Below are 24,737 nucleotides of genomic sequence, written 5' to 3' on the forward strand. Positions count from 1 at the left end.
GCTTTGACAGATGAGGGCCAGAGCCTGACGTCAGACATGGTTTTCAGGGGCATCTTCACCCTCAGGCCCCTCTGCCCCCGTTTGCCATTCTGGGAGCTCCTGGGGACAGAGAGGTTAGCTGATACCTCCCAGGGCTCAGAGCTGCCTTGATTGCCCTCTGATCAGAGCTGGCCCCGAGCCCAGGGCAGAGGTGAGTGGGACAAAGGCCAGCACCCGTTCTTTTCATTGGCAGGCATTTTATTTGTTCAACGACTTACCAGTTACCTCCTCATTAGTCCAAAGGGAGGAGAAGGCCTCCCCCTTCACCAAAAGGACCCAGCTTAACACCCACCAGATTCAGATTCCTCTGGCTTCTCAAAGTGGGAGGGGAGGGAGATTTTTAGAGAAAAACATGGCTTTTGGAGAAAATACATTTTGTTTTTATGCTTTCTTTAAAATTAAGAATTTTTTTTAAAGGGTTTCAAAAAGTTCCATTTCTTACAGTGCTTGGCAGGTCCCTTTAGATTTCTGATGCGGTCAGGTCTTGGGGATGACCCTGGTTTGTTGTTTGTGTGTTTACTCTGATAAATCCGATGAACAAGCCTCTTTGGGAGAGTGTGGGGGTGATTACAGACCCTCTAACTCTCAGCTGATAAACACTGGAGTATGTAGCTCACTCCACTTTGCACAGGAAATGCACGCACATTGCTTTCATGGGGTCATAGGTCATGTTCCCTCTTTGCTCCTGTCTTTAGCTGACTCCCCCCGCCCCCCATAACTACAAGCACTGACTCTCACGTGCACTGCCTTATCCTGGGTCTACCCTGACGCTCACCGTCCATTGCTATAGTGAATTCTTTATGCTTCTAATCTGTCTGCTCTCAGAGAAAAGGACTGAGTCTTGCTCAGTTTTGTGACCTCACTGTCCAGCACACTCTTACAGAATGCACACAGCGTTTAAGCATCTGTTGAGCACGTGGAGGCCGTGTAAATAGCTTTTGTTGTTGTCCAGTCGTGTCTGACTCTTGGCGACCCCATGGACTGCAGCATGCCAGGCTTTCCTGTCCTTCACTATCTCCTGGAGTTTACCCAAACTCATGTCCATTGAGTTGGTGCTGCCATCCAACCATCTCATCTTCTGTCACTCCCTTCTCTTCCTGCCTTCAATCTTTCCCAGCATCAGGGTCTTTTCCGATGAGTCGGCTTTTTACTTTACATTTAATTGAACTTCCTAGGGGTTCTTAAGGTTGAAATGAATACTATATATAAAACGAATACTAAAAGAACAAACTCTTTAAAAGACAATCTAAAAACGGTTGTCTTAAAAGAATGCCTTTGTAATTATCAGTTTATTGTATTTCACGAAGCTGAGATTCATTTTGGTGGGTGTCTGTTGCCCTCTAGTGGCTCTAGAGGGTTAAAGCTCGGGAAACGGCCCTCAAGATGGCAGTTCCCAGGACACGTGGGCGAGAAGATCAGGAGAGATGGGGAGAGAGACGTTTGCAGCGGAACGGTGTGGTCATCTCACACAGTAACTTGGCCTTTTATACAGACTTCTTAACACTCTTCCTCTGCTTACAAAACAAAGAAACAGAGACCGCAGAGCCTTAGCTGCTGGGGAAGCAAAAACCAGAGCTCCCTCTTCTGGGCAAACGAAATTCTGAACAGCTTGGGGCCGCTTTCGAAAAAGGGCAGCCCACACCAGTGAGGAGGAGTCCTGTCTTCACCGGGTGACTCATCTCGCCTCTGGATCGACAGAAAGGTAAAGATAAGAGTTACTACTCTGTGTGTGTCTGCTTATTATGAACAGTTTTCGGTTCATTTTCCATTTTCTATCATGTGGGGGTCATTATTTTTAAGCGGCTTATAATTCTGGGTCTGGGGAAGTTGCTTGTGAGAAATGGAATCTTTCCTGACGTATCAATCATCAGTGTTCCAGCCGCAACTAACGATGAACTGGAGAGCCCTGAGGGCACTCTGGAAGGAAAGAATACCTGCCCTCTAGCAGCCATCAGACTGCAGCCCCTCCCCTAAGGTGAGCCTCCGGGAAAGCAGGTTGTGAAAACAGAGTTTGCTGGCCCCGGATAGCTGAGGTGCATCTCAAAGGACTGATTTCAGAGAGCCCGGACTGTTGCATCTTCCCATACAGAGAAAAGTCTAAATTCCTTAGGCTCAGACATTTGGTTTTCTTTAGTTAACAATAATCTTTTGATGTTCTGACTACCTGCCCTTGAACATTCATTGGAAGGACTGATGCTGAAGCTGACACTCCAATTCTTTGACCACCTGATGCAAAGAACTGACTCCTTGGAAAAGACCTGCATGCTGGGAAAGATTGAAGGTGGGAGGAGAAGAGGACAACAGAGGATGAGATGATTGGATGGCATCACTGACTTATTGGACATGGGTTTGAGTAAACTCCAGGAGCTGGTGATTGACAGGAAGGCCTGGCGTGCTGCAGTCCATGGGGTCGCAACGAGTCGGACCCTGAGCAACTGAACTGAACTGAACTAAACCTGCCCTTTGTTGCAAAACTCCTACGTAACCTGGCTTTCTCCTCCTCTCCTCATTGGAGTGGTTCTCCCAGGGTCACTTGAGATGCTGCTTCTTGGGCTTAAGTCCTAAAAATTCCCAGCCAAACACACACACACACACACACACACACACACACACACCAAAACACCTCTCAACTTTTCGGTTCTGAATATCTTTTAAGTTTGCGTTTGTGTGCCTAGATTCACTCTCAGTGCAATCAGCGTGTCACTGAGTCCAAGCTCACTCTGCTCACTGGGAGACAAGGTATTGAGGCAAGGAATATGACTTTATTTGGAGAACCAGCTGATTGAGAAGATGGCAGACAAATGTCTGAACATAACCATCTCACCTGGGTTTGGATGCCAGGTTCCCTTATGGATCGGAGATGGGGGAAGGTGAGGAAACAAAGTAGAAAGGCCATCAGTCTTGCAGATATCTCCTAGAATGGCAAACCTCAGGCAGGAGGATGTGTTCCTTCCTTCCTGCCATCCACAGGTGGACTGGCTTCTGAACAAAGGCACTTTAGCTGAACAGTCAGGCAGAGAGGCAGGATTCTCTGAGCCAGGCCATCATATATGATTATAATAACAGCAGCAACGATAAAGTAAGTCACACAGTTCCAACAGGGGGTCAGAACTGGCTTCTCCCTGGGTGAACCAGCAGTGTGCTCTTTCCTCTGAGGACCCGGGGAGGAGAGGGAGCCCCTCACCTCAGACACAGCTTTGGGGCAGGGCAGGGAGATCCAGAAAGGCAGAGATCACGGTAAATGACATTTTTGTGAAATATATTAAAAGTAAAAATAAATGCAAATTATCCATGATAAAGAAAACTATTGGTGTTCTAGGTAAAGACGGGATCAGCTGAACTGACTTTTCTTTCCACTTCGGTCTCCAGTGTGGCTGGTACACTGCTAATTTCTCTTTGTTGTTTTTTTATTAGGAAAGAGGAGCTTCCCTGGTGGCTGAAATGGTAAAGAAACTGCCGGCAATGCAGGAGATCTGGGTTCGATCCCTTGGTTGGGAAGATCCCCTGGAGGAAGGAATTGCAACCCACTCCAGTATTCTTGCCTAGAGAAGCCCATGGACAGAGGATCCTGGTGGGCTACGGTCCATGGGGTCATAGGAGTCAGACACGACTGAGTGACTAACACCTTCACTCCACAAGTGGTTAAGGGCCCAGCCTCCAGTACCTGGGTTTCAAACCAGGTGCTGCTACTTACTGAGTGCCTGATGTTGGGGGACGTTCATCATGTGAGTCCTTAAAAGTGAAGCCTCATTGGTGGCTGGGTTGGAATGGAGGAAAGGGAGGATGGAGGAGAGATTCGTTTGAGGTGGGAGAGGGGCATGGCTCATCTTGCTGACTTTGAAGATGAAGGGCAGGAACCAGGAGACTTGGGATGGGAGTGGCCCCTAGAAGCTGGGAATGGCCCCCAAATGACAAGCTGCCAACCCCCCAGTAACAGGAGAGAAAAATAAGGGGCAAAACAGGAACAATAAAGAGAGCAAAAAGACATGCGTGCTTGGTTATTTCAGTTGTGTCCGATTCTTTGCAACCTGTGGACTGACTGTAGCCCGCCAGGCTCCTCTGTCCATGGGCTTCTCCAGGCAAGAATATTGGAGTGGGTTGCCATTTCCTCCTCCAGGGGATCTTCCCGACCCAGGGATCGAACCTGGGTCTCTTAACTCTCCTGCATCAGCAGGCGGGTTCTTTACCACTAACACCACCTGGTAAGCCCACAGAGAGAGCAAGAAGACATGTGTGCCGGCCTTTACATGGAAAGGATGCGGGGGAGTTGCGGGTGGTGAGCACACCCCGCACCCTTCGGCGGACTGCGTGCTTCAGGGGGGTTTGCTCTGTTCTCTCGCCGCCCCTGCCCCTGTCCCTGCCCCCAGTTTGGGGACCCTGGCTCTGGACCCTCATGTATATTTTAGATGTCTATCAGGGCAGCAGGAGATTCAAAGTGCCTCAAAATTAAAAGCTTTTTATTCTCTTGCTTCCTCCCCCCCGCTTTTATTACATACAAATTTGGCATAGAATACCATGCCTGATGCGGACATGTAATATTTAATAAACAGCTGTTGCTTTTTCTTTTGCTATCCCCATGTGTTAAGATTTTAAGGCTTCAGTGTATTTTATGTGCCTGTTAAAAGCTGAATTAACAGCACTGTGTGTGCTTAGAAGCCTGCGACAACAGCCAAAGGGCCGCCTCTGCTCACCCAGTTCCATAGCCCCTGGTGCCCTGGGTTTCAGTCTCTGACCCTGCCCAGCCCACAAAGCCCATTTGCAAGAAAGGGAAAGAGACCCTTCTTCAATTAAAAAAGGTTAATTTGGAATACTACTTTTTTAGATAATAACAGTTAAAAAAACATAAAATCAGTCTATGTACATTATATAAATCAAATTGTTGAACCCAATAAGAGGTTTAAAAAATTAATCAAAATAATTAGGAACTCAGAGTCTCCAGGATATAATAATTAGCTTCATATAGTTTATCCATTTTTCCATTTTCCAATATTTTGTGAAATTTGTCAATAGTAATGGATAAGGAGAGCTTCCCTGCTGGCTCTCTGTAAAGAATCTACCTGCGATGTGGAAGACACAGGTTCGATTCCTGGGTTGGGAAGATCCCCTGAAGGAGGAAATGGCCACCTGCTCCAGTATTCTTATCTGGAAATTCACATGTACAGAGGAGCCTGGTGGGCTCCAGTCCATTGAGTCACAAAGAATTGCATATGACTATGTACACACACACGCACAATGGACAAGGAAGTAGATGGTAGTAAATTCAATCTCATCCTTCGTTGTGTTTGACCTTGGGACATGTGTTTTCCCTGACATTTCACTTATTATCTCTAAATAAATGATCAATCCGGTTGAAGTTACGGTAGATGGGATGGAAAAGACAGCAATTGATGGTCGTGAATATAGTGACTTGATTGTAGCTGACTCTTGAGACAGCATGTTGTGGTCTGTAGAGAATTCCAAAAGTACGAGATAGAGGAGGGTCTTTGAGAAGCAATTTGGAACCACAGCATATTTCTGAGCAGAGTAATGGCATACTCAGAAGGACAATAAGCAAGTTGTTTACGTTTTGGAAACTACAGGAAAATGCTTGAGTAATGTTATAGATTCAATTACAACCACACTGACAACTCCTTAAACTCCTTAGGCTCAATGAATAATGACTGTTTGAATCCAAGAGTATCCCTTTAGGGTAAATCTCTACTTACAGGAAAGAGTTTGATATAGACACAAACTCAGGAGTAGATCTAACAGTGGAAAATAATATATGACATGAAATTTAGGGAGCCCAGCCCTAAATGTTTGACTTGCCAGAAGCTGCGTCATTTTGAATCAGGATTCAACCACTTAAGTTTTACCCAATAAAAACCTATTAGGGACTCCCTAGACGGTAAGGCGGAGAAGGCAATGGCACCCCACTCCAGTACTCTCACCTGGAAAATCCCATGGACGGAGGGGCCTGGTGGGCTGCAGTCCATGGGGTCACGAAGAGTCGGATACGACTGAGCGACTTTACTTTCACTTTTCACTTTCATGCATTGGAGAAGGAAATGGCAACCCACTCCAGTGTTCTTGCCTGGAGAACCCCAGGGACGGGGGAGCCTGGTGGGCTGCCGTCTGTAGGGTTGCACAGAGTCATACGACTTAGCAGCAGCAGCAGCAGACAATAAGGAGGCAAACTGTAACCGTGAAAGGAGGCTGTTGAACAATTAGCTGGGCAGACAGGATGCTTGGGCTGTTACCTGGAGTCATTACCCAGGAGTCCTGTCCAAGGATGTAAAAATTTCATTTAAAGATATTTCCCTTTATTAAAACACAGGAGCAGTGAAACTTTCTACTGGCTTTCTGGAGACCAAAGGAAAGAATCTTACTTTGCTTGATTTCTCTAAGGCAGAAAATACGTTGTGCGTTGTCCTCATTGAGTCACGATGGCCCCAGAGGGTCTCAGAATGGCAACTTTAGACAAATAACCCTGGAGCTCTGTTCTGTGGTGGTGGCCACGGTGACTAGACCCCTGATGGAGGGACTGAGGGGAGTTAGGAGGGTCACTTCTCCTGAACACCCCCCACCCCCACTGGCCTGTGACTTGTAGCCTATGGCCTATACTCCTGTGCCTGGGTTTAGGGTCTCAATTCCACAAACACAAGTATGATGGACTTTTGAATGGAAGAGTCAATGAACTGACTACAGAATGGGGGTTAGTGAGATGCAAGCAGCTTGTTAGGAAGAAGGAGGCATGATTATAGTTTTGGAGAGAGGTTTAAAGATTAAAAGAGGTAGGTTTTAGAAGAAATAAACTAGAAACAATTAAAATATTTAATTCAGTACCCAAGCTAATTCAATGGTAAGTGATAAAGTTAAATTAATTTAAAAGTATGACCTTGAAAAGAAATATTTTCTCCAGTTTCATCATAAAATGTGGCCTAGGGAGGGCAGCAGGAGCATCGTTTCTGCACATCCCCCCGCCCACCTCCAACTCGCATGCGCACACTCGGTATCCACAGCTCTAATATCATAGTGAGTCCACCACTGCTCCTGGCAAGGTAATCCTCTCCGAACACGGGATCTCAGTGACATCAGGACAGGACAGCTAGCACAAAGGGCTTTCTGCTCATCTCACTGCAACAATTTGAGCATCACAGAGAAAGCAGCACCCTTAATTCGAGTAAGATACAGTTTTGAAGGTTTGCAAACTTGTAATGACACTCAGGAAAGAAAAGTTAATATCAAATGCACCAAACAGCGCTGTGAATGCAACAGGGCGTGTTTGATTTTCGGTGGCCTTTAGAAGTCGGGACTTGGTGCATGAGTGCAGGAATGGCTGTCCTTCAGGGTCCCTGTCTGTTTATGAGGCACAGGTGTGGCCCTGTTCGGCAGCGTTGCCCAGGTGAATGAGCCTAAACAAAGCTGGTTATGTGATGGTGGAGTCCCTTGAGAGCCTATTTCAGTGATGATACAATATCGTGATTAGGTCAGACAGACCTAAAGCCAGTAAGAGGGAGTAGGCATCCGTGTATGCATTCGTGTAGGGGCTGCTGGCAATTCCCAGGGAAGCAGAGGGGAGTGAAGAAAGGGGGTGCGTCAGAGGGTTCACTCCTGAGAGGGAAAGCACGTGTGGTCTCTTTCCCAAGGTCACCTGCCCTGCAGAGGGGAGGGAATTAAAGATGCCTTGCCGTGACATCCTGTGCAGTGGCCCAAGGGCGTGCTAGTGTGCTGGACAACACGTTCCTAGGGGATGGAGGGAGACGTATACCAGATTAAGAGGAGAAAGGGACAGAATCTGATGGACAAATTCTGCGATGCGTGTTCAAGTTCTTTGTCTCAAGAACATCCAGACACTTGCTCCCCACGGGGCTCAGCTTCCCTGGCTGGGTACTGTGCCCGGCTCTTGCTTCTAATTTTTCAGCCTTCTTATTACTCTCCACCATCTGTTCCCCAAAGCTGAAGAACATTTGTGTACAGATGAGGATTTTCCTCAAGTGAGGCAGAGCAGACAGCAGGCCGTAAATATTTTATGCTTTCCAGGATCATTTTCTTGCAGAGTATTAAGAATTCACGCCAACAGTTGGTAATGGGTTATCTGAAGAATGCTTTGCTTAGTAAAGCATTCATCTTGGTAAAGGATAGGAGGAAAGGACTTGGATAAATTCAGAGCTGAGGTTTCAAAGAGCTGCAGCGTCATTTCGCTCGTGGTGGCAGGCTCACCTACCTATTAACAACACTTAAAATTCTCCTCTTGGACTATTTTTCTTTAACAGCTTTTGGGGAGCTTCTGACTTACGGAAAAGTGGCAAATATGTGTAGTACAAAGAACTCTTTTTTTTTTTTTCTATACCATCTGAGACTAAGCTGCTGACATGTCACATTACTTTCACATCCTTTAGTGCATATTTCCTACAAATAAGGATATTCTTCTACTTTAATGTGCTGACTTATATCCCCCCAAATTCATACTGGGGCTTCCCAGATGGCACAGTGGCAAAGAATCTGCTTGCCAGTGCAGGAGACGCAAGAGACTCAGGTTTGATCCCTGGGTCAGGAAGATCCCCTGGAGTAGGAAACAGCAACCCACTCCATCCAGTATTCTTGCCTGTAAAATTCCTTGGACAGAGGAGCCTGGCTGGCTCATCGGGCCGCAAAGAGTTGGACATAACTGAGCAACAGAACACACACATACAAATTTGTATGTTGAAATCCTAGCCCTCAGGACCTCAGAACATGACTGTATTTGAAGACAGGATCTTGAAAGAGGTTGTTGTTTACTTGCTAAGTCGTGTCCAACTCTTTTATGACTGCATGGACTGTTGCCTGCCAGGCTCCTCTGTCCATGGGATTTCGCAGGCAAGAATGCTGGAGTGGGTTGCCATTTCCTTCTCCAGATCATCCCAACCCAGGGATCAAACCCATGTCTCCTGCGTTGGCAGGTGGATTAAGAGCCACTAGGGAAAGAGGTAAGTTAGAATGAGGCCATAAGGGTGAGCCCTAATCCAACGTGGGGTCCTTACATGTAGAGGAGGTCAGGATGCAGACACCTGCAGAGGGAAGATCAGGAGAGTGTGGGGGAGGCGACTCTTGCTTTTCGCACACAGTTCTGCCCTGAGCAATTGGTGATATTTGCTCCCATCTGGTGGCTCCTCGGACGCTTGGAGGATGCGTGAGTATGGCATACGTATGGTTCTGGTCTCCAGTCCCGAGTTGTGCAGGAGAGGAGTCCAGTGGGCTCAGCTGCCTGTCCTGCATCCCAGCATGCCAGACACTGAAGTCTGGCCCGTCTGGTATGGACTTATTTTCACTGTCCCTCGTCTCCTGCCTGCCAGGACCCCTCCCAGCTCCCCCACTGTGTCAGATACATCTTTATTCTTATGCTAAAATTCTTAGGGTGATCCATGCTGCAACATTTTGAGAATTTATGGCAATGAAAGGGAAGTAACATGCCTGATCATATGCTAATCGGGGAAGGAAATTATGGGATATCTTTTCCTTCTTAAAAAAATTATTTTTAATTGGAGGATAATTGGTTTGGAATATTAGATCCTTTCCTTTTAAGGTATATTCCCTTTGGGTAAATTATGAGGTAGCTCGGAGCTGCTATATAATGTATTATTGTAAGTCACTATATTGCTCACATCTTCAATTAAAATAGTTATAATTTTTGCTACTCTCCAAGTATTTAAAAACCAGGATGGGTAGCTATCACTAACTCGAGGGAAGGTCATTTAAGAAAAAAAGATAGCTTTTTTTAGTGGCATTTGGTAAAGTAGAAGGGGGATGAAGGGCATATTTTTCTTTAAAAATATGCTATTGCAGCAGTTTTGTTTAAAATACTTTTGTTTAAAAATACACCGTGTGTTGATTTTTCCCAGTTTCTCATTTCTGTGTTGTTCCTTTGCATTTTTAAAAAATATTTAGTTTTATTAACTTGACATTCTTCCCTTTATAGGTAATTTATGTCCATTAGCTCTGGTTTATAGATACATTTTCTGTTTTCTTTTTGGCCACGTCTCATGCGGGATCTTAGTCCCTCACCAGGGACTGACCCGGTGCCCTCTGCCTTGGAAGGGGAAAGTCTTAACAATTGGACCACCAGGGATGTCCCAATCTTTTGCATTTTGACCCTGCATACTTGGGTTACATATGTTAGACTGTTCCTGGAAAATAAAACTGAATTCTTGTGGTCACACATTTCCACTGTATAGAAAAATGTGGCATTAATTTCAGAACTTCAAGTCCCAGTGTGTATCGCTGGTTTTGAACAAAGGCAAGTAGACAGAGTGGTGACGGCAGACCTTGCCTACAAGCCCCCTAGTTTCCAGCCTCATATTCAGCTGGACGTGCGTGTTCACCTCTGACCCTCACGCTCCTTGGTCTCCATGTCGCCAGCAGATGCATCGACACTCAGAGAGGTCAAGTGAGATTGTCCATGTGACTCAGCCATGTCAGGGGCAGAACAAGAATTCCATGTACGGGTCTCTGTAGCTTAACAGCTGTGCCCCTAGATACTTGACCGTAAGACATTTGCAGATTTCCCACTCATAGTTTAACACTATCTTGATTTTCACAGCACTGTCAAGATTTCCCAGACTCTTCTCCCTAAAGAGTGGAAATGTGGCTTGTCTGATAGTTGATTTCTACAATGTTTTTGCAGCCAAAAGCCTCCTGGAGGAGCATCTTTCCTTCTCCTGCCAGCCGGACGGCTCAGTGCTCCCGGCCCAGCGATTGAGTGGGAGTGTGAGATTGGGGACCCATCTCCCCGACTCCTCAAGTGGCTATTGATGCCCTCTCAGCTGTGAAGACAACCCGAGGCCAGGACCAAACCAGAATCCTACAAGTAAGATCCTAATAATGAACAAGGCCAGTGGGAGAAGAGATTTATAATGGTAAAAGATGTTCTGTGCAGAGTGTAGTGGGTGAGGGAAGATTTCATAGCACAAAGAAACCACTTCTCCTTTTCAGGGATGAATCCGGACCCTAAGTTGAACATGTAGTTGAACTCGATGACAAGGTTTTAAAACAGACCCAACTCAAACACTTCTCCAAATAGTTCTGCTCAATGTAATTTCAAACAAGGTATTTGAACGGCATATTAAAAATGCTTCAGAGCTAAGGGTTTATTTCTTTTTCCCTCTGTAAATTATTCTGACCAAGATAGAGAATCTAATTAACGTAAACCTTTTAATTACATTAAACAGTCCTATATTCCTTCTTGTTCTGCAAATGTGCTCAGATCTGAAGGCTGTTCTACAAATTGTCACATAGTGTTCATTTCTTTGAATACTGCTTCATAATGTCACAATTTCCATAAAGTGCCAAAGGGTATTTCTAAAGTCCCTTGCAGGTAAGTCGAAAAATTACTGCAGGGTATCCCTCTGGCAATCCAGTCACAAGGACTTCATGGTAACTTCTATAAAAGGCATTAAGGTGGACAAAGACCTGAACTATTGAACTCAAGCAATTCACGGCAGTTTGAACCTGACAACTGGGTGACTGTGGCCGTAATCTACTGTTAAATCCCTTTGCTTATCCTAAACATGGTCTCTAATGTCTGATCAGCTGGGTTATAGGGCACTGAAATCATTGAAGAGTATCATCTGTGGTTTTAGGGTTTTCAGGGAAAGAAAGAGTCAGCTCTACCGAAGTCAGGGTTTGGGGGCAGCTTGTCAGTTATAGCCTGCTCCCCGGTCCTCGTTGACACTTGGCTCTGAAGGGCTCCTCCAGCACCTGGGGGGCAGGGAAGGCTCGGCTGGAGGCTGGAGGACAAGGCTCTGTTTGCTGCTTCCCTCCGGGCCTGCGGGGAGCCCGACAGAAGTTTCATTCCAGGCGACCTTCTTTGCTCTCACCAGGAACAGTCAGATAATTGACCTCTGCTGCAGGTTAATCGTCCTTCCCAAACTGAGCCGCCGTCTGTGAGCTGGTGTCTATTAAATGACCGCAGATGTCGTGTTGGCAGGTGGGAGCGGAGCCTTGGGATGCGTGGCTGGGGAGGGAGGGGCCAGGACGAGACATGTGAGTTCTGGAGAAATAGCTGTGTGAGCGCAACCCGAGGCAGCATTTCTCAGGGCCACCGGCATCCGCGGTGTGTGTACTGAGCCCCTGCTAAGGCTGTGTCCCGAGGAAGAAGATGGCCTGGTTAGAAAGACACCAGCACATACAGGAAACTCAGTGACAAGCTTGCTAAGCAGTGAGAACCAACGTGGGCTTTTCCCTGGCCCATTGTTCAAGGTTTATCTGTGTTACTTGACTATGAATCCATTAAGAATGACAGATTCTTGGGCCCTGTGATGGATTAAATGATGCCCCCTAGTTGGGTACTCAACTGATAAGACTTATCTTCCGATCCAGAGACCCAGAGATCCATCTGTGTGTGTGTGTGTGTGTGTGTCTATGTGTGTGTGTTAATTGCTCAGTGGTGTCTGACTCTTTGTGACCCCATGGACCAGAGTCTGCCAGGCTCCTCTGTCCATGGGATTCTCCAGGCAAGAATACTGGAGTGGGTTGCTATTTCCTTCTCCAGGGGATCTTCCCAATCCAGGGATGGAACCTGGGTCTCCTGCATTGCAGGCAGATTCTTTACCATCTGAGCCAAATAAAATAAACCAGTATTAATAATAATACTAACGATGATGCTGTCATGCTTGATAAAAGACAGAAATCAACATTTTTATAACTCTGACATGAAAAATAATAAACCTGTTACAATCCAATTATTTGAAACTACTTGAAAAACAAAATATTTTGATGTATTATGTGCACTTTACATAACTATAGGTTAGATGAAGTGAAGTCGCTCAGTCGTGTCCGACTCTTTGTGACCCCATGGACTGTAGCTTATCAGGCCCCTCCGTCCTTGGGATTCTCCAGGCAAGAATACTGGAGTGGGTTGCCACTTCCTTCTCCAGGAGATCTTCCCAACCCAGGGATCGAACCCGGGTCTCCCACATTGCAGACAGACGCTTTACCATCTGAACCACCAGGGAAGCTCATAGGTTAAGATAAAAAGTAGATATTAATGACCATGACATTTAGCTTAATAGCTTGATGGTTTTTATCTGAATTGCTCCTAAGCAAAACTGGGAGCTTCTGCGGGCAGCCCATCACACACAGTGGCTTCCTGGAAAAACCGAACAGCTGGTCTTGATTGCGCCTCTTCGGTTCCTTGAGAAATCAACACACAGGCCTTCAGTCTCCTCTGTAAGCAGGAAACGGCAGGCCCCACAGAGCACACATTTGTTTTGTAGCGTTTCCTCCTCTCTGTGACAATGCTGACAATTTGCTGAAGTAGATGAACGTCCCCATGTCTATGTTCCCACGTGGCAGGAACAGTGGGTGAATGTGAGTAACGAGTTCTCATCACTGAGGCTCCCCTGGACTGGAGTGTCATTACTGCCAAGTCACTTGCTTCTTCTCTTCCTCCACTGCTTTTCTGTCTTCTCCCCGTGACTTGATACATGACTTGATCATGGAATTCTCCAGGCAAGAATATTGGAATGGGTTGCTGTTTCCTTCTCCAGGGGATCTTCCCGACCCAGGACTGAAACCACCTCTCCTGCATTGCAGGCAGATTCTTTACCACCGAGCCACCGGGGAAGCCCATGATGTTGCCACGTGTACCAAATATAATATGTGCAATACATGCCCTGACGGATTCTAGTTGCCAGAAATAAAGCCAGGATCTCTCAGTTCAGTTTAGTTGCTCAGTTGTGTCCGACTCTTTGCAACCCCATGAATCGCAGCATGCCAGGACTCCCTGTCCATCACCAACTCCCGGAGTTTACTCAAACTCATGCCCATCAAGTCGGTGATGCCATCCAGCCATCTCATCCTCTGTTGTCCCCTTCTCCTCCTGCCTCCAATCCCTCCCAGCATCAGGGTCTTTTCCAATGAGTCAACTCTTCGCATGAGGTGGCCAAAGTACTGGAGTTTCAGCTTCAGCATCAGTCCTTCCAATGAACACCCAGGACTGATCTCCTTTAGGATGGACTGGTTGGATCTCTTTGCAGTCCAAGGGACTCTCAAGTCTTCTCCAACACCACAGGTCAAAAGCATCAATTTTTCGGCGCTCAGCTTTCTTCACAGTCCAACTTTCACATCCATACATGACCACTGGAAAAACCATAGCCTTGACCAGACGGACCTTTGTTGGCAAAGTAATGTCTCTGCTTTTTAATATGCTATCTAGGTTGGTCATAACTTTCCTTCCAAGGAGTAAAAGCGTCTTTTAATTTCATGGCTGCAGTCACCATCCACAGTGATTTTGCAGCCCAAAAAAATGAAGTCTGACACTGTCTCCCCATCTATTTCCCATGAGGTGATGGGACCAGATGCCATGATCTTGGTTTTCTGAATGTTAAGCTTTAAGCCAACTTTTTCACTCTCCTCTTTCACTTTCATCAAGAGGCTTTTTAGTTCCTCTTCACTCTCTGCCATAAGGGTGGTGTCATCTGCATATCTGAGGTTATTGATATTTCTCCTGGCAACCTTGATTCCAGCTTGTGCTTCTTCCAGCCCAGCGTTTCTCATGATGTACTCTGCATATAAGTTAAATAAGCAGGGTGACAATATACAACCTTTACGTACTCCTTTTCCTATTTGGAACCAGTCTGTTGTTCCATGTTCAGTTCTAATTGTTGCTTCCTGACCTGCATACAGGTTCCTGAAGAGGCAGGTCAGGTGGTCTGGTATTCCCATCTCTTTCAGAATTTTCCACAGTTTATTGTGATCCACACAGTCGAAGGCTTTCACATAGTCAATAAAGCAGAAATAGATGTTTTTCTGGAACTCTCTTGCTTTTTCGATGATCCAGCGGATATTGGCGATTTGATCTCTGGTTCCTCAGCCTTTTCTAAAACCAGCTTGAACATCTGGGAGTTCATGGTTCATGTATTGCTGAAGCCTGGCTTGGAGAATTTTAAGCATCACTTTACTAGCGTGTGAGATGAGTGCAATTGTGTGGTAGTTTGAGTATTCTTTGGCATTGCCTTTCTTAGGGATTGGAATGAAAACTGACCTTTTCCAGTCCTGTGGCCACTGCTGAGTTTTCCAAGTTTGCTGGCATATTGAGTGCAGCACTTTCACAGCATCATCTTTCAGGATTTGAAATAGCTCAACTGGAATTTCATCACCTCCACTAGCTTTGTTCGTAGTGATGCTTTCTAAGGCCCACTTGACTTCACATTCCAGGATGTCTGGCTCTAGGTCAGTGATCACACCATTGTGATTATCTGGGTTGTGAAGATCTTTTTTGTACAGTTCTTCTGTGTATTCTTGCCACCTCTTCTTAATATCTTCTGCTTCTGTTAGGTCCATACCATTTCGGTCCTTTATCGAACCCATCTTTGCCTGAAATATTCCCTTGATATCTCTAATTTTCTTGAAGAGATCTCTAGTCTTTCCCATTCTGTTGTCTTCCTCTATTTCTTTGCATTGATTGCTGAGGAAGGCTTTCTTTTCTCTCCTGGCTATTCTTTGGAACTCTGCATTCAAATGGGAATATCTTTCCTTTTCTCCTTTGCTTTTCACTTCTCTTCTTTTCACAGCTATTTGTAAGGCCTCCTCAGACAACCATTTTGCCTTTTTGCATTTCTTTTCCTTGGGGATGGTCTTGATCCCTGTCTCCTGTACAATGTCACAAACCTCTGTCCATAGTTCATCAGGCTCTCTATCAGATCTAGTCCCTTAAATCTATTTCCTACTTCCACTGCATAGTCATAAGGGATTTGATTTAGGTCATACCTGAATGGTCTAGTGGTTTTCCCTACTTTCTTCAGTTTAAGTCTAAATTTGGCAATAAGGAGTTCATGATCTGAGCCACAGTCAGCTCCTGGTCTTGTTTTTGCTGACTGTATAGAGCTTCTCCATCTTTGGCTGCACAGAATACAATCAATCTGATTTTGGTGTTGACCACCTGGTGATGTCCATGTGTAGAGTCTTCTCTTGTGTTGTTGGAAGAGGGTGTTTGCTATGACCAGTGCGTTCTCTTGGCAAAACTCTATGAATTTGACCATTTCAACTAATTTTTCACTTTGGCATGCTTCCTTTTAGTATTATTTTAAAAATTCCTTAGATCTTCAATCCATGGAATGGATACATGCAAAACATTTAGTGAGGTCTTTGCTGTTAACTGTTTTTAACAAAAGTTCCCCATAAATTCCATGAAAATGGGAAAGGACAGGAAGAAGAGGAGAGGCATTTTACAACTTACCAGAGATCTTAGAAATGATGACTGTAAAGAGAAGCACTGACTAATCCTTTCCTAGGTTGGGTGGGGAATCTGGAAACGGCATTTAGTGGAAGAGGAGCAGATGCCTCAGCAGGTCCTTGGGGTGTCAGGGGAAGTGGGGGGCACCTTAGAAGCTCTGTGTACATTACTGCCTGCCCCAGCATCAGATGCCTGATGGTGAAAAGACATACCCAGCGTATCTGGTTAATGCAAACGGTTATTCTGAGCTGTTTATGTTGGAGTTTTTGAGTAAATGTGTTAGTCACTCAGTCGTGTCTGACTCTGCCACCCTATGGACTGTAGCCCGCCAGGCTCCTCTGTTCATGAGGATTCTCCAGGCAATAATACTGGAGTGGATAGCCATGCTCTCCTCCAGGGGATCTTCCCCACTCAGGGATTGAACCCAGGTCTCATGCATTGCAGGCAGATTCTTTACTGTCTGAGCCACCAAAATAGTCACACCATTTTCACTGCAGTCAAGGAAATATTTTACCATGAAAAAATTCTTTTTTTCCCAAAAGTGCACAAAACTCTCTAGGGTCAAATCAATAGACATGTATCAAAGCATTTACTGTGCTTACACTATCTGTATGATCAAAACAATTTTTTTTCTTTGCATTTTGTTAATAGGACTTCCCTGATAACTCGGTAGAGAATCCACCTCAATGCAGGAGATCCTGGTTCGATTCCTGGGTTGGGAAGATCCACTGGAGAAGGGGTAGGCTACCCAGTCCAGTATTCTTGGGCTTCCTTTGTGGCTCAGCTGGCAAAGAATTTACCTGCAATGTGGGAGACCTGGGTTTTTTTTTGTTACATATGAAGTCTTTTACAAGCTGTTCTTTTGCTGCAAAACCATCTTTTGCTGATGTGTGTGTGTGTGTGTGTGTGTGTGTGTGTGTGTGTGTATATTCTGAAGAGCAGTATTGATGTTTTCTTTTTTCCAAGACTGCTCCTAGAGAAATTTCAACCTTCCAGAGGCATTAGATGCACATTATTTTGGTTGTGATTGCTTTACTGATCCATGAATGCTTTCAGCTGTGCCAATACTGTGTCTATGATTTTTAGTCTTCTATTTCTTAGGGCTGGCGTGCTAAGACTTCAGCAGCTTTTAAAGTCAGCTTCTGAGAACTATGTTGTCTGTGTTTTAGAAGTATGTCTAGATGCTTCTAAGGCTTGGGTTCAAACCAGATATGCTAAGAACTGAAGGTACAAAAATGAAAATGATACCTTAAAAGGCACTGTGAGGTTGAATGCATGAATGAGAATGCCTGTTTCTGGCTCCCAGTAACAGTAAAAAACAGTAGAGCCCCACGTCCCCCATCCAGCCGGCCCCATGAGGCTGTGAGGACTTGATGAGACCACACCTGGCAGGAGGTACTTTTGGCTGCGCAGGTGTGTGGTCAGGGCTGCAGAAGACTGACGTCTACCTCTTGGTGTGCTGTAAATTCATGGTCAATAACTTCAGGGCAAAAACAATGCCTTGTGACCCCAATTCTCATAGAAGACTTTTGAAAATGCCACTGAGGGGAGGACAAATCCTACCCAACTAAGTGGTAGCTTCCATGACTGCTTTGCCAGGAAAGAAATATGAGAGGCCTGATTAAGAAAATTCCAAGTACTGAGAATGTTTGGTAGCAAAACACAGATAAAACATCTTAAAACGGCTAAATCTCAAATATTTTCAAATGTTCATCTCGAGTCTGATTCCAAAATAGATGGAAAGAAGCTGCTTTGGGCATCTTTTTAATCAGTTCAGTCGCTCAGTCATGTCTAACTCTTTGCAACCCCATGGACTGCGGCATGCCAGGCCTCCCTGTCACCAACTCTCAGAGCTTGCTCAAACTCATGTCCATCGAGTCAGTGATGCCATCCAACCATCTCATCCTCTGTTGTCCCCTTCTCCTCCCACCTTCAATCTTTCCCAGCATCATGTCTTTTCCAGTAAGTCAGTTCTCATCAGGTGGCCAAAGTATTGGAGCTTCAGCTTCAGCATCAGTCCTTCCAATGATTATTCAGCACTGATTTCCTTTAGGATGGACTGGTTGGATTTCCTTGTAGTCCAAGGGACTCTCGAGAGTCTTCTCCAACACCACAGTTCAAAAGCATCAATTCTTTGGCAGTCACTTTATGGTCCGACTCTCACATCCATACATGACTACTGGAAAAACCATAGCTTTCACTAGACGGACCTTTGTGGGTAAAGTAATGTCTCTGCTTTTTAATATGCTGTCTAAGTTTTTCATAGTTTTTCTTTCAAGGAATAAGCATCTTTTAATTTCATGGCTGCAGTTACCATTTGCAGTGATTTTGGAGTCCAAGAAAATAGTCTCTCACTGTTTCCATTGTTTCCCCATCTATTTGCCATGAAGTGATGGGATCGGATGCCATGATCTTAATTTTTGGAATGTTGAATTTTAAGCCAGCTTTTTCATTCTCCTTTCATCAACAGGCTCTTTAGTTTCTCTTTGCTTTCTGCCTTAAGGGTGGTGTCATCTGCATATCTGAGGTTATTGATATTTCTCCCAGCAATCTTGATTCCAGCTTGTGCTTCATCCAGCCCAGCATGTCATATGATATACTCTGCATATAAGTTAAATAAGCAGGGTGACAATATACAGCCTTGACATACTCCTTTCTCAATTGAACATCCTTTTATTAGTTTCAATTTTATTTCACAGATTTCATACAACATAAAAAAGCACTGAATATTGAACTCTATTTTATTTACATGGTGTAAAACTTTTAATAACAAAAATTTATCATAAAAGATGTTAAGCAGAGCAGAAACTCTGCCTGTGACCATTAATGCAAAGATTTAACATAAAGTATGCTCTATTTCATGATTTTTCACTCTAGGAGAAAATCTCTAATTCAGTTTGTCTAAATGTAACAACTACCCAGTGGCCTTCACTTTTATGAGCTTTACTCCCTCCTGTTTTATTCAAAACAGAGGTTGGCCAAGGCTGAAGATCAGAGCCTGCCACACCCATCAGGAAACACAAGCTTGCTTGTTCTTCTGATTGTCTCAGGATCGATTATCTTCAATGACAATAGTTCTAGAATAGGGTTCAAGTTCTACAAATATATATCGAAATTCATATTCACCACTTTCTGGGTTCTGGGAAAAAACAAAAACATAAACGAAAGAGCATCAAGGCCTTACCCTCCCCTTGGCACTTCCCATGAGTCCCGGTTCAGGACGCCCGCCCCCTACGGCTCACCTCCTTCACTTCAAGATGCACGGTTCCCTGCTTCCCAGGCTCCGAGCCCTGGATGTAGAACTTCACTCGCATGTGTTTCAGCCCATCTTTTACGTATTCAATAAAGCTGTCAAGAAAATGAAAGAATGCAAGCCTGACTTCCTCTCACTCAAGCCTCCCGCAGCAGCCCCAGATCCCGGCTGGCCCCGATACCTAACGTGCTGCCTTCGGCCTCGTCGTGTCACCTCCCCGTAGCCTTTGACGGGCTCGCCGAAGACACTGATGACCTGGGGGACACAGACCAGGCCTGCTCAGTCAGGGCTGTGGTTTTTTAAAGTTTCCTGGAAAAATACTTCCTGACAAACCAAGTGACCCCACGAACTGCAGCACGCCAGGTTCCCCTGCCCTTCATTATCTCCCAGAGTTCACTCTAGTTAATGTCCATTGAACATTTTTAGCAACATTTACCCAATGGTGTCTAATACTAAAAGTTATGAGAGTAAAATGATACTTTAGTCACTAAACACACATATAAAAACAAATGACTATTTAAAGCAAACCAGATCGAGGGGTAGGAAACCATTATTCCTAATAGGAAAACACACAACGAAGTGGAAATGAAATTTCTACCGAACTAAAAATGCAAATATTTTGGAACATTTTCATAAAATACAAATTTGATATGAAAGTAAAACAAATATTGCTTTAACTCTGTAAATATTTGTTTGTTGAGTATCTTCAGTATCAAAATTTTCAGACATAAATAAAAAGAAATAGGTAAGATGAGACATATTAAAGAACTATGTAGTTGAAACAAATGGGACAATTCTTCAAATAACTCACTATAATAAACATGTCAGTATCAGAACACTAGAATTTTCTGTTTTTCAATCAGTCACAGTGCCTGGCAAAGAATAGACCCCTAATAAATGCTGACAAAATCAAATTGTTAAAATTTAATTATTCTTTGTAGAGCTCGTTCAGGCAGCAAATTAAGTTATAAGCTTGAAAACATCCCACTCCACATTTATTCAGGGAAGTTCTGTTTTGTTCCAAACGCTGAAGATCACTGAATGGCTAGTTTGTGAACAACACAGCAACTCTTCATCTCTTCCAACATTTAATATGCGACTGATCATATTTATCATGGTAGCGTGTAAAACGTGTCTTGTCAGGTACAATTAGGTTTCCCAGGAACTACAGTGGGAACTTCCTTATTTCCTGCTGAGTTTCACTCAGAGTGGCATCTCCCCCACGGCTCTCAGATCGCCCAAGTTCACTAAGAAGGAAAGATGTCAGAAACTGTTAGCTCCTGAGGCTTCCATGCTGACGGGCCTAGACACTGATGGAGCATGTGGAGGTGGTGCCCAGGGAAGCTCAGGGCTGGGCATGGATGCTGACAGACCTAGGCTGGCCTTCCTGCTCTCCCCAGGGACTGTCTCTTTGACATTACTCCTTGGTCTATACGAGAAACAGCCCTGCGATTTATGATGCTATATGCCATATTCTTTCAAAGTACAAGAATTAAGCTTTCAATGAATTTGATTTTTCAAAGCTTTCCACCCAGGGAGTAAGAAATCTGGGCCTTCACAGGCTACACTGCCTTTCTCTCTGTGACTGGAAAGCCCTATGGAAAACTTCCTTCTCGATGGGATCCTTTAAAAAAAAGAAATCAACGCGGCTTTTCTGCGCCTGCCTACTCCTGGAGTGTAGTTCAGGCAGGCTGTGCTTAAGACCTAAGATCTGGAATCAGACAAACTTGGACTAGGTTCTGGCTCTCCCTCTTACCAGGCTTCCCTCGTGGCTCAGAAGGTAAAGAATCTGCCTACAAATGCGGGAGACCTGGGGCTTGATGCCTGAGTAGGGAAGATCCCTTGGAGAAGGGCATGGCAACCCACTCTAGGATTCTTGCCTGGAGAATCCCATGGACAGAGGAGCCTGGTGGGGTACAGTCCATGGGGTTGCAAGGAGTCAGACATGACTGAGGGACTAACACATTCACTTTTTCCCTCTTGCTGGCTTGGTCCTCTTAGCTTTGTTACTGACTCTCTTTAGATGTCAGTGTTCTTCTGCACACAGGATAGAGACCGCACCCGGCAAGAGTGGTTCTCCTGAGTCTGAGCACAAGTGCTCAGACCCTGGGCAAAGTGTGTGGTGCAGACTATGCTCTCAGTAAGATCCAACAATTCCTCCTATGATCATGAGGTCATGAATCAGGTTTTTAAAAAGACTGGACATTTACTGCATGAGTTTAATATGCTGGTATAGCCTAAGCTTTTACAATTAGAATTGAAATGTCCCTGTATGGACCTCTGGGTGCTGCCCATAAATCAAAGCATTTCAAGTAGCAAACAAAGAGCTAATGACACAATCACAACCCAACCACTCCGATTTATTATTACATAAATTTCACCAGTCTCGGAACCACTATGTGACTTCTGCCCACCACTCCCCCGGTTACCCCAACGTTTTTTCCTCCCTATTGTCAGAGTCTGTGTAACTCAGTCTTGAAGACTAACCTCGGGATGCGATCTGCACTTTTCTAGGGCTTTCCCATATATCTTATTCGGACTCGATGAAGAAAAAAGTTCTCTGAAGATCGTGTAAAACAAGCCACCTGAAAATCACAGAAAAAAGAGATCTAGCAAAACAAGAACAAGACAAATGGAGAGTGAAAAAGACATTCAGGGGGTTTATACTTGCTGTGATTTCAACCTGTAATGGTGATTCCAATAAGCACCACTATTAAGTAGGTAAAATCTCTTCCAGCTTCTTTCACTGTAAAGAGAAAACACCCCTGGTTACATGTGTGAAGGACATGAGCCGGATGCTCTTGGCTTCACCATCTCCAGCAGGTGAAATGTGGGTTTGGGATACGGGAGGGGTCAGCGCATGTTCTGGAGCAGCTGCTGTCAAATCTGCACATCAGAATCACCTGAAGAGTTATTTGGAAAGAACAACAGCCGACTCTGGGAGCAGGGCTGAGGAGTCGGCACTTTAGGTACTTGATCTTAATGCCTCCTTAGTGTCTAAGATGAGGAAATCCTTTGCTCCAGTTCCTCTGAACCCTTCCACATGAAGTGGCAGCTCACGCCTCCCAGTTAAAGGCTAGCTCTTCCTCCTGCTTGAAGACCTGGTGGGGGCTTCCACCTTGCAAGACACATGCTCTGGCCAGGGTACAACATAACTGGAAGGAAGGAGGAAATGGGCCACCCCACCCCTGAAGCGGCCAGAGGCCCCACCAGCAGAGCCAGCTATATCCCAAGGGAGATGGGAAGGGGTGCAAACAGAGACCGGGACGAGTGGGAGCTGGCCTATCAGCACTCTCCGATCGAACAGTGAAGTCTGACAAGTAGCCTGGGAGCTGGTGCACAGCTCGGCTTACGCTGGGAAAGACGGAGTGAGCGTGGGCCACGTTAAGTGAAGCAAAAATGACAGCACTGCCACGGCGAGCTGTGGGTGTGGTGGAGGGGGTGTCACACACCAAGGCCGGCTGACTGAGGGGGGGCCTGGAAAACACTGCTCACAAGGTTATAGAAGGTGGTGCTCTGACAGCCCTGGGGATGGCCCAGCACTGAAGCCAGGTGGGAACAGTCACCGCAATGAACAGCTCGGTTTCTGGACCTGAACAGCTCTTCACTCCTGGCATTCACTTACCGAAGGAAGGCCCACTCCATCAGGAGGCACTTGAGCAAGTATAGATTCCCCTGGTCCTTCACCAGGGCGCCTTGGCCGTTAACTTGGTGACCCTATGCTGGAAAAGGGGACACTTCAAGGTCCACTGGACAGAGTCTGAGCTGACATCAATAACTAAAGAATCTCTGTGGTCCCTCTGTAAGTACCTGTGGTGGCTATGTAATATAAAAGCCTGGCATGTAAGAGGGTCACAGCTACCCAGCTGGACTTACCAGATGGTCATTTCCCTGATTTTCAAAGTATAACTGGAACGGCTATACTCAGTCGTCAGCAACAATAGTCCCTAAACTAGGTCCTTTGAGGTGCACTGCCCACCATACCGTAATGAGTAAAGTCCAATGGAAGCCTCTAAAACTGTCTCCCACTGATCAAAATAGTAAATAAAAAACAGCACTGCATCTAAGGGCCAAATGTGAGAGAGAGCGCAGTTCTTAAGAGACTAAAGACAGGTGTGGTTGTCCTAAGAGGTAATGGCGTGGCTATTAGGAAACTGAAATTAGAAATACTCACATTCAATTTTTAGTTGTGTGAAACTGGGGAAATAAGCCTTATAAATACTACTGAGTCCTGTCTGAAAAAGTAAACGGTGAGATTCAAATGAGATGAAGTAACACCTGGGAAATCTACTTGTCTGCTATAAAACATTAAACAATGGTTAGGTTTTATAAGCTCTCTCCACACCAAAATATAAAAGTTGAGAAAAATCTTACAGACATTATTCAGCAAAGTTGTATCAAAATCAGCCTTCAAAGGTGAGTTTTCAAATCTGGAAGAAAACTGCAGGCCTATCTTCTCTGCTTCTGAACTGTGTTGAACGGTTCTACCTTTTAATTTGCGTGAACCGTTTATTCTCGGCTCTGAACTCATATAAAGGGCGCTGGCAGCTCCCGTCACGTTTGCTGAGAGACTGATCGCTACACGGAATCCCCTTTACCTTTTTGTGACGTCGAGAGGACGGTTTCCCCGCCCTGACTCCTGTGCACAGACACTTGCTTGCTCCCGTCCTCCTTCGCGCTTTGGGGGCTCCGTCCTTGCGTCCAGATGGACCTCTGGGTGACTCCCCAAATACACCTAGGTCGCGCCGTCGCCTTCTGCTCTTGCAGCCCCCATCTCCACCTGGGCTCCGTCTGCGAGCAAGCTCTGTGAGGCACGGGGTGTGGCAGAAACCATGGCTTCCCGGGGCACCCGTGCAGCCTCTCCGTGCACCGCACAGCTCGCAGGAGAGTGCAGATCATGTTCCTGGAAGGCCGCCCCGCTCAGGGAAGACGCCAGCTATGAAGAGCAGACCTTCGCGACCGGCCACACACCCGGCCGGGCGCGGAATTGAGCGTCGCGTCCACACCGGTGACGCTGCACGGGCGTGTTCGGCAAAAACGTTAGCTCCAGCTGCGTCAATCAAGACAGAACGTCTCCGGAAAGGAGCTGACGCCCACTTGCCCTTCCCTTCGGCCCTCCTTTCACTGGACTGAAAGTACTAGGATTCCTTTCTCCGCTGACATTCACCCGATCCTCACCAGGCCCCTTGCAAAGGGACCTGGAAGGCCGCTAGGACTCCTGGGAGTGGTAGTTCGAGGGCGGCACTCCTGCCG

The 24,737-nt window shown here is 45.6% G+C and overlaps 1 protein-coding gene and 1 long non-coding RNA gene across 3 annotated transcripts; one reads left to right on the top strand and one right to left on the bottom strand.

The window, feature by feature from the left end:
• Positions 1–1,440: 1,440 nt before the first annotated feature.
• On the top strand, positions 1,441–16,940 carry LOC122684827. Of its 2 annotated transcripts, none has more exons than XR_006338159.1 (3): positions 1,441–1,741; positions 10,682–10,864; positions 16,883–16,940. It is a non-coding gene; the product is annotated as an uncharacterized LOC122684827 (long non-coding RNA). The 2 variants fall into 2 exon arrangements; XR_006338160.1 differs by lacking the exon at positions 16,883–16,940 and adding an exon at positions 10,990–11,124.
• A 1,948-nt stretch (positions 16,941–18,888) lies between these two features.
• Positions 18,889–24,720, bottom strand: TIMM21 (translocase of inner mitochondrial membrane 21). Its single transcript, XM_043889247.1, has 6 exons — positions 24,083–24,720; positions 22,168–22,230; positions 21,972–22,069; positions 19,666–19,739; positions 19,474–19,579; positions 18,889–19,370 (listed from the first exon to the last, which is right to left on the bottom strand). The coding sequence occupies exons 1-6, from the start codon at positions 24,381–24,383 to the stop codon at positions 19,278–19,280; spliced, it is 735 nt and encodes a 244-aa protein (XP_043745182.1). The 5' UTR covers positions 24,384–24,720; the 3' UTR covers positions 18,889–19,277.
• Positions 24,721–24,737: the final 17 nt, after the last annotated feature.

Source organism: Cervus elaphus, chromosome 27 (genome assembly GCF_910594005.1).
Source record: "Cervus elaphus chromosome 27, mCerEla1.1, whole genome shotgun sequence".
Lineage (NCBI taxonomy): Eukaryota > Metazoa > Chordata > Mammalia > Artiodactyla > Cervidae > Cervus > Cervus elaphus.